At 43.1% G+C, this 10551-nt stretch overlaps 1 protein-coding gene across 1 annotated transcript in view; it reads right to left on the bottom strand.

Moving 5' to 3' along the window:
* Positions 1 to 3030: 3030 nt before the first annotated feature.
* usp31 (ubiquitin specific peptidase 31) overlaps positions 3031 to 10551 on the bottom strand; it is a 96670-nt gene continuing 89149 nt past the window's right edge. The window contains exon 16 of the mRNA XM_041206480.1: positions 3031 to 9473. Coding sequence (XP_041062414.1) covers positions 7957 to 9473 — 1517 coding nt within the window. The 3' untranslated portion in view covers positions 3031 to 7956. The remainder of the gene's footprint in view (positions 9474 to 10551) is intronic.

Below are 10551 nucleotides of genomic sequence, written 5' to 3'. Positions count from 1 at the left end.
GGACAGTTAACAGTCAACCACATCATGTAGGACTGGAGTCACATACAGGCCAGGCATGGTTGTGGTATTTGGACATCATCAGCTCGGCCCCAGGACATCACTGCAGAAGTTCCTCAAGGAAATGCTCTCATCTCAACCATCTTCAAATACTTCAACAATGACCTTCCCTCCATCATGAAGTAAGAAGTGGAGACATTTACTGATGATTTCAGTGTTCAGCTCCATTTGGAACTCCTCAAGTAATGAAGCAGTTCATTGTCTTGCTGAAATAAGACCTGGACAACTTTCAAGTTTGGGCTAAGTGGAAAGTAACATTCATGCCGGACAATGACCATCTCCAACAAGACAAAGTCTAACCACCTGCCCTGACACTCAACAGCGTTACCATCTTCGAATCTCCCACCATCAACATCCTGTGGGTCACTATTGACCAGAAACTGAACTGAAAAATGCTGTGAGATTCAGAAGGATCTGGGTGTCCTAGTGTATGAATCACAAAAGGTGAGTATGCAGGTACAGGAATTAGGAAAGCTAATAGAATATTATCATTTATGTGAGGGGAATTGATTACAAAAGTAGGGAGGTTACGCTTCAGATGTACAGGGCACTGATGAGACCATATCCGAAGCAGTGTGTACAGTATTGATCTCCTTATTTAAGGAAAGATGTGAATGTATTAGAAGCAGTTCAGAGAAAGTTTACTGGACTAATACCAAGAATGGGCAGGTTGTCTTATGAGGAAAGGTTGGACAGGTTAGGCTTGTATCCACTGGAGTTTAGAAGAGTAAGAGGCAACTTGATTGAAACATAAAAGATCTTGAGGGGTCTTGACAGGGTGGATGTGGAGCAGATGTTTCCTCTTGTGCGAGAATCCAGAAATAGGGGTCACAGTTTAAAAATAAGGGGTCGCTCAGAGATGAGGAGAATTTTTTTCTCTGAGGGTTGCAAGTCTTTGGAACGCTTCCTCAAAAGGCAGTGGAAGCAGAGTCTTTGAATATTTTTAAGACAGAGCTAGGCAGATTCTTGATTAACAAGGGGGTGAAAGGTTATCAGGGGTGGGCAGAAATGTGGGTTTGAGGTTACAATCAGATCATTGAATGGCAGAGCAGGCACGAGGGGCCAAGTGGCCTACTCCTAATTCGTATGTTCATATGTATGTTTGTATGGTCAAACCATATAACACTGTGGCTACAAGAGCAGGTCATAAGCTGGCTATTTTAAGGCAGCTATCTCACCTCCAGACTGTACAAAGTCTCCACAAGGCAAAAGAAAGGAGTGTGATGGAATATTCTCGACTTGCATGGATATTTGTAGTTCCAACACTCAAGAAACTCAACACCACCCATGTCAAAGCAGCCCACTTGACTGGCACCCCATTCACCAATTTAAACATTGGCATACCATAGTTGCCATGTGTAACATCTACAAAATGCAGTGCAGCAACTCACCAAGGCTTCTTTGACAGCACCTTCCAAACCTGCAACCTCTATAACCTAGGACAAGGACTGCAGACACATAAGAACATCACCATGTGCAAGTTCCTCTCCAAGTTACATCACCCAGGTCAAAATCCTGGATACCCTCATGTAACAGCACTCTGGGAGTACCTTCACCACCCGGACTGCAGAGGTTCAAGAAGCTAGCTCACCTCCACCTTCTCAATTAGGAATGAGCAATAAAAGCTGGCCTTGCCAGCAACACCCACATCTCATGAACGAATACTTTAAAAAGAACGACAGGTTCCCTTCCATAAAGGACATTCTTGAAACTTTTTTAATAATAATCCAACAGTTTCATGGTCACGTTTACTGATTTATTCCCAGATTTACTGAATTCAAATTCTTAAATTACCATGGTGGGATTTCAAGTCATGCTCTCTATTATTTGTGTAGTGACAGAATCACTACAATGCTGTGCCCTTCAGAGTTACTCTATAAACACAGGACATTAGAATACCATTCAACCCTTGGCCTGTTCAAGCAGATCATGCCTGATCCGACACTAAGAGAGCCCATTTATATTTTTATAATGCCTTTCACAACTTCAGAAGATCCCAAAGTCTTTACAGTAATGAAATATTACTAATAGACACTGTTGTCGGAAAAAAAACAGCAGCCAATTTGCCCACAGTGATGAGATTAAAGACCAGATAATCTACTTGTAATGTTTGAATAACATTAGCCCAGGACACCCGGGAGAACTTCTACAAATTGGGAATCTCGGTTTAAGGTCTCATTCAAATGCAGCAGTGCTGCACTCCCGCAGTGCGGTCCCTCCCGCAGTGCGGCACTCGGTACTGGTAGTGAAGTGTTAGCTTGTTATTTAGCTCGTCTCAGACGAAAGTACTGCCCAAATGTGTCACACCTAAAGTTAACCATCAGTTGTCCATGTGTAATATTCGCCCTTAGGGAATCGATTAAACATCATCTGTTAGAAATGGGACCCTGCAGTGCATATAATAGCTGTAGCAATCACCGCACTTCAAACCGACTGTATGAAACACCTAAGATGTTTGATGGTCTAAGGCCCCACATAAATTAGTTAGATTCAGGTATTTACCGTCTTTGAAAGTTTGCCATTATGCAGATCTTTCAATTAATCTGATATATTTACAAATCCGACATCTCTCAATCTAGATTAAGGAGGCTCCACTGTACCACACTACCATCTGCTGACAGCAAGATGATATTGCAAGCACGTTTTAATTTCGTAAAATACACATTCGGCCCATCGTGTTTATTCCGACTCTTTGAAATCTCTAATTAGTCCCACTTCCCTGCTAATCTATCTCCAAGTAACTATCGAACTTCACTTTTGACAGCTAATATTGAATTTACTTGCACCACCCTTTCAGACAATTCATTGCAGATCACAACTCGGTATGTTGAAATCCTCATTAACCCAGTTTTGAAAAAAAAATTATCTTGGATTAGGGTACATAAAGATAACCCACTGCAAGTGTTCAGAGCAAATCACATCCTTCAGGAGAGGGGGAATTAAAAGGCACACAGTAAGAGCATGAGACAAGGGTTGGAATTGTTCTTTTATTTTTTAACTCTTGATTCTCATTGATGATTATTCTGACTTACATGGACTTTATACAAACTGTTCTCAAAGAAACATTATTTTAAAACATAGAAAACAATACGGACTCTGAATATTAAAAAGTGCATACACCTCCTGTTAATAAAACATATAAATAAATTATCGAAAGGCAGCAACACATTCTCATGCACCTGCCCAAAATAACTTAAAAATGGTTTCAGTAACACCAAATAGGTGATCTAATTTACAAGGAGAAAGCTACACTACACATGGGTCCGGGAACTGGGCCAATATTGTTCACATCTCTCTACTTTTACAAATTTTTTTTTAAATTGTGGTGCACATGGAGCCTCACAGAGTCATGGGCACAGCTGAGGGTGAGCAGTCCAGTCCATTTCCTTTCCCTCCCTTCCCCTACCCCGGGACCAGCGTTTAGTGCCCGGGTATATGATGGTGCAAACATTTGTTGGCCAGTCAGCGCCCTATGGGGAGATCCGAGGAGCCATCGTTAAAAACCGCAGCTGCGGCAACTGGCTGCCCCTACCAAAGATGCTGACCGACCGAGCGAATGATTCCGATCTTCCCTATAATTGTTTCAGATTTGCAGCAACCCGCACATCCCGATGCAACAGGCAGCGTGGGCCCAATATTAACAGCCAAACACATGAAAAAGAAAATACGAAAGCTGCAGCCTACAAACCATAAAGCTGTCCAGGTCGACTCCTGGTATAAAGATTAAAACCACCCACTTCTTATTGATCTGGCTACATCCACATCAAAGTCTGGCAGCGGCTAACCGCGCAGCTAGGATCAAGTGTTTGTAGCACTGCTATGTACAAGCCTGGAATTACGTTTCATATGGCACCGTGGGGCAGGCAGACTAGTCACAGGCAACTATTCCCATCAAAGGGCTTCTTTCCCCAATTAACCGATGGTGCATATTCAGGATGGTTTTATAAATCTCATATTAAAGTCACTAACTTTGGTTTATACAGAGTAATAGATCTCCTCTCTCTATAACTCAGGTACATGATTTAACAGCTCTATTTACACAATCCAATAGGCTTTCTAATCCCTCTCTGTAAAAGAAACTTCAACTAATTTTTTGTTGGGTATGATTAGGGAGAATTTAGTGTACCTTCCACTGTTATCTCAACATCTGTATAATCCCACTGCTGGGAGATATCAGGGAATTAGTACCACACAAAAATTAAACGCTTAATATGTTGCACTATATGCAACAGGCCCACAACTGGGAATTTGGACGTCGTTGGGTTAGTCTTCCTCCTGTGAGGGAATTAACCTTAAATTACTCACATCTCTGCAAGATATCGTACAACACAAGCACTTGCAGTTATATTTAGGGTCTATTAATAGACCCACAGCAGCCCGCTCTCACTGCCTGGCAGCATCAGTGTTAATAAACACACCTCTTCCCCCATGGTGGGACTCTGGGCCCTGGGATCAGCCTTCCTGACCACCTCTCGTGTCGGACTGGGCCCCGAGATCGAGGTGTCTTGCTCCCCTCTGCGAAGCAGGTTGTGCTCCCCCTTGTTCAAGTAGTGCCGACTAATTATTACAAAAATATCATTGAATTGTCACTTTCCACAAACCCCCATCTTAATTCTTATTGGAAACGCTCAGAAGGCAGGAGTTTTAAAAAGATTACATTCCATTTGTGAAATCATGAGGACGATGAAAATATGAAAGGTAAGAAGTTTATAATGCAGTAACCGGCAGAAGTGTCAGTAAAGACTAATTTGAACTTTTACTGAGCTGCTGTTTTGTTTGAACATAATGAACAAAGAGGGAGTGAACTTCAGTTTTGAGTCTACATGTTTACAGCTTATAGTTCTTTTCATTATAAACTACTAATCTATAACCACTTATATTGATCTCTCACACCCAGAAAAGAGAATCAAGTTGTGCAAACAAAGCAATGGAGTCAGACAAACCCAGTCTGTAGTGTTAGGTAGGACTTTGTATCGAATGCAAAATTCAAAGGGATAAACTTACTACAAAGTACCTCAGTGCATTCAATGTCCTGACACTTGCATAGTAATACATGAATTAAGTGCATGCAGACAGGAGCACGAACAGGTGGAAGAGCAGCTTATGAAGGAAGCCTCTGTTTCACACAAAAGCAACAGTGCAATGGGGTTCTGTGAATGAGCACGGTGTCACATCTGAATTATTACATCCCCTCTACTGGCCTGGGCAGAAAATCTACCTCCCCAACCACCGGCCTTGGCAGAGCTCCCCTGATGGTGTCTCTAATCTCCCCCCAACCCCATGTCATGAAAACAAGTGCAGCCTTTATCACTATCAGAGCTGAGAGCTAATTCAGCACACACAAAAGAGGGAGAGGCAAGGAATAGACACACCTGCACTCATTGGAATGGTGCCTGTGGTTTTGAGGCCTGGAAGGCAAAATTGACTGCTCTGTTTACCAACGTAACAGTGATTACACTTCAAATGTACCTCACTGGCTGTGAAGCACTTAAGGATATCCTGAGAATATGAAAGGTGCTGTTAAAAATGCAACTTCTTTCCATCTCTCCAGTCCCACAATTTGAATAATTGTAGCCCTTCTCTTATGAATTTCAGACCTTCATGCAATTTCAATTCTGGGTTGGTGGGACATACACAAGGTAGATGCTGACCCGTGTTTTGCAAAATGAGATCAAAGCCACCTCCTGGCTTTTCTGTACTGTGAGAGTGCAGCCTCCAATCAGGGCTCAAGAAGCTACCATAATTACTTGTTGATTCATTCCCCATTCAGCAGCTCTGGGTAGGATTATCACATGCCATTCCCATCCTGTTTCAGAAAAAGCTACCAAAAGACTCAAATGTCATAAAGGCAAATCTCACCCATAATTGCATATCACCAACACACCCTTGTGATGACAAGAGCAATGAAATGCATAAAACTGGGCAGCTCTAACCCAGTTTCACGATTGTTTGAATGTAAACATTATTTCTATTACAGCCTCCAAAATAGGAAGCCACATATTAATTATAAGTGAACTGGAGTATTAATTTGGTTTAGATGATGTAGCATAAGAGTCCTCGTCTATGACCAATTTGAATTGTGGTCTTTGCTTTTGGCCAGGTTGGGGAATAGAACAGGAATCACAAAGTCTTAGAGCTGCACTCTTTTCAAACGATAACAGAAATTATACATGGGGCTTGGAAAGAGATTCAGTTGGTGGGTAGAGTTCACAATAGACTCTACAACATAGGTAACTGGCAAATTTCATACATAGCTTGGAGCATCGACACCTTAAATTTACATTATTACACTGGAGAATTAATCTGCCAATATTCATGACCCTGAAATGTGAGTGGGCAAGAAAGAGTTAATAGGACAAATCTGAAATGCATTGCCAAGTGGGCAGTGGAAGCCAGTTCAACAGTAGTTTCCAAAGATAAATGGATAAATATTTGAAAAAGGAAAAAAGAATTGCAGGATTATGGGAAAGGGAAAGAAAGTGGGAAAATTGGAGAGTTCTTTCAAAGAACTGGTATAGGCACAATGTGCCGAATGGCCTCCTTCAGTACTGTAAGATTCTATGAAATCAGAAATGGAACCGTTAAAATTTTGCGTGCAAGGCCTTGAAATAGAAACAAACATATAATATGATAGAAGAAAAAGGCAGCATTTTTCCACCGTACTCATCAAGAATCTGAATTAATGTCATCAATTACTAACCTAGGTCAGCTGTATGCTGGTAGACTTGGCTTATTAACCAAATGAAAACTCCCAATTGATTATTCCCCATAACTCAACTGTTGTGACCCCAGAAATACCTTCCCTCGAGGTGCTGACATCATTGCCTAGGTCAGCAAACCTCAAATTTTGGACTCAAATATTACCCACAGGGCTCAATATTCACTTATTTCTGACTGAACAACATTTGATCTGATTGTTTCTCTAAAAGGTTAACCAGGGCAAAGCCTCTGCAACCAGATGCCAACAGGTCATTTCAGGCTGTGAAACGGTGGCAAGACATGAGATGTGTTTGGGGCAGGTTATTGCGACAAAACCACTTAATGTGAGGGGCTCTCAAGCCATTGGGCAACGTGAGGATTAAAACTTTGACCCATGGAGTCTGGAGCCACAAATGAAATTGAAATCCCCATTTATTAATCTGCAGGTTAGCGAAGCTGCTGATAACCAACAGATCACATGCAATGTTCTGATGTAGCACTCACTTGCCAAGCTAACAAAAAAAATGGCAGAAGCATTACATCTCGCTACACTCCATCACTCTCGCCCTTCTTTCTTTTACAACATGGGGGCTGGTTATTTCAGAAAGCGGGCACATTGCAACCAAAAAAGTCAATGCTTCCGTCCATTCCTTGTGTTCACCTGAAACTTGCTGTTAAACAGTACTTAACATGGTATCAAGCAAACAAACCCTTATTGGAGAAAATAAAACTGATTACTTAATTCGATGACTTCCTCAGAGCATGCAGTAGTCATGTTAGTCTTAAAAAGAACATTTATAAAAAAAAACTTTTTAAAAATCAAACCATTCATTGAACAGTACATAGTGTTATTCAGCAACAAAAAGTTCTTTCGGTTGATACAAAGTGCTGTGTTAAAACCCACCAGGGAAGGCCAGCCTCTGGGGGAAAAAAAAAGTAATGATGAACTAGTTCCATGATCCTCACACACCACATTTCCATTATTTGGTTTGATGGCACAACAAAAGGCGCTTGAAATCAATATCCTCCCTAACCAATGTAGGTACATTAACCACAAAAAAATTAAACCTTCCTCCAACAGAAAGCCGGTGTAATAAATGGAGAAAGAGTGTCAGAAAGAAAGAGAAAGTAAATGTCATAGAAACAAAACCAGACTAGCATTTTGGGGAGCCTTTTGCTTTTGATTTTTTTTTCTCACGTTTACTTTTTGTTATGGCGCACAGAAGACTGCATGCCGCTAGTGACAATCTTTCTGGATTTAAATGTTTTTTCCGCAGGTTTCTTCCTGCTTGTAGGAGACTGAGCGCCCACCTCTGGCAGCGCTGACTTGGATTTGGCAGCTGGAAGCAATGGGCGTTTGGTGGGAGTGATGTCTTTGCTTGTCAGCTTCCCTCGTGTAGCTGTTTTGCTGGTGAGGGTCAAGACTGAAGCAGCAGCAGATGGCGGCTGTTCGCTTGTCAATCGCCTTCCTTCCTTGGCTGGTCCCTCACTTGGCACTTTTTTACTCGCCGTTTTGGAAGGTCCATCTGCCGATTTCTTGACAAGAATATTGCTCTTCCCCAAGTCAGCTGACCTCCGGCTCTCCTTCTGCCTCAGCGCCGCCCTAAAGAATGACAGTCCTTTGTCATCTGACTTGCTGCTGTCTCTTCTCAAGTCAGTCCTCGAGCTGGTGTCCGACGACTTTGCTTCCGTCATGGAGGAGCTGCTGCTCGAATTCCTCAGTCTCCTGTTTTCCAATCGGCTCCCCGGCTTGGCATGCGACAGCCTGCTCATACTGCTAGCTTTAGAAGATGATGTCAGCCTGCGTTTTTCAGGAGAGGGGCTGCGTTTGGACCGACCTTCAGAAGTCTTGGACCTTCCAGGCACCTTTTTCCGTGCTGGAGAAGGAGACTGGGGGGAAGACGAGACCAACTTCGGTTTCTGCTGATACGCTGACAAGGCTGACTCCTGACCTTTGGCCATGTCCTTTCGGAGGACTGAGTTCGATGACGAATGTCGGGCTCCCACTTTTGGTTCAGTCTTTTCGCGCATGACTGAAACCTTCTGAGGGTTCTTGTGTGATGAAGACAGAGTTAACTGAGCTCTGGATGAAGAGCCTTTGGCCTGCTCATGAAGCACTCTGGAAGCAGTGGTTTTCTTCTGCAGGCTCTCTGCATTCACTGCTCCCGTCACAAAGCCTTTCTTTTGTCTTTGCTCTTCTGCTGAAGAAGCGCCACTAATACTTGGAGACCGAGGGCTGCCCAGGCCAGGCGTACCTTTCCTATTGTCTAGAGCATCCAGCAAAGGAGTCAGTGTGTCTAACCCTCCTGCATCATTCCCACACTGGTCCAGCTTTTTATCAAGGGGCAAAATGGGTCTGCTCTGTCCAGCTGCTTTTCCTGTGACTCTCAATTCCTCCTCCCGGACCATGCCTTCCATGACTGCTAGGGGAGCCCTGCCAGGCTGTCCGGCATGAGCTGCCCCCTGGCCTTGCAATGGGGGAGTGCCTCGGCTGGGGCTCCTGCGCCCCAGTACGTCTGCTGTCGGAGATGGGCTGTGAGCCGGAGACTCGAAGGAGAATGGTGATGGAGAACTGGACCGCATGTGCAGCTTGCTGGATAGCGACCTCTGAGATTTAATTCCGTTCTCATTGAGCACCAAGGGACTGGCAAACGAGGATCTGGACGACAAACTCTGGCGTTGGACACTCCTCACAAAAGGCCGAGTAGAAAATCCACCTGAACAACAGAAATAATTAATTAATCTGACCTTCAAACTGATTAAAAATTATGAGCAGCACTCATGTCACAAACCAGAGTGAAACTTCTTTATGATGTCACATTAACTGCATCAATGGTACAGACATCATAAAGCAGTATCAGCATCTTCTGTCCTTGGGTCTTGGAATTAAAACTGCATTGCTTTTAAAATTTTACCAACAAAATGCAGTCTGACAGAAAGCAACAGTGTCTCCAGGTATCAGCTGTAGCCCAGTGGGCACTCTCGTGTAAATCAGAAGATCGTGGGTTTAACACCCTTCACCCCACCCCCCACTCAGAGCCATGAGCACACATCCAGGTTAACACTCTAGTGAACCGAAGAAGTGTTGCACTGTTGGAAGTGCCATCTTTCAGTTGAGACATTAAACCAAGGACCCACCTGCTCTTGGGTGGGCGTAGAAGATCCCGAAGAAGAAGTGGTTCTTATCATCCTGGCCAACATTTGACCATTAACCAACATCGCTAAAATAAATTAGCTGGTCTTTTCTCCTTGCTGTTTGTGGGATATCACTGTGCACAATTACCATATTTCCTACATCACATAGTGATTACATTTCACTAAGTACTTTAGCTGAGAGCCTCTTTTGGGCATCTGGTGGTCACAAAATAATCATACAAACATATGAATTAGGAGGAGTAGGCCACTCGGCCCCTCGAGCCTGTTCCACCATTCAATAAGATCATGGTTGATCTGGCTGCAACCTCAACCTCACATTCCTGCCTACCCCAATAACCTTTCACCTCCTAGTTAATCAAGAATCTATCTAGTTCTGCCTTAAAATATTCAGACTCTCTTCCTCAAAAGGCGGTAGAAGCAGAGCTCCAAAGGCTTACTATCCACAGAAAAAAATTTTCCTCATCTCTGTCTTAAATGAGTGACCCCTTATTCTTAAACAGTGACCTCTAGTTCTAGGTTCTCCCACAAGAGGAAACATCCTCTTCACATCCTCCCTACTTTTGTAATCAATTCCCCTCACAATAAATAACAACATTCTATTAGCTTTCCTAATTACCTGTTGTATCTGCATACTAGCCT

The sequence above is a fragment of the Carcharodon carcharias genome, chromosome 15 (assembly GCF_017639515.1).
Source record: "Carcharodon carcharias isolate sCarCar2 chromosome 15, sCarCar2.pri, whole genome shotgun sequence".
In the NCBI taxonomy this organism is placed as follows: Eukaryota; Metazoa; Chordata; class Chondrichthyes; order Lamniformes; family Lamnidae; genus Carcharodon; species Carcharodon carcharias.
The sequence above is the reverse complement of the archived record's forward strand: the minus strand, read 5'-3'. Positions and strand labels throughout refer to the sequence as shown.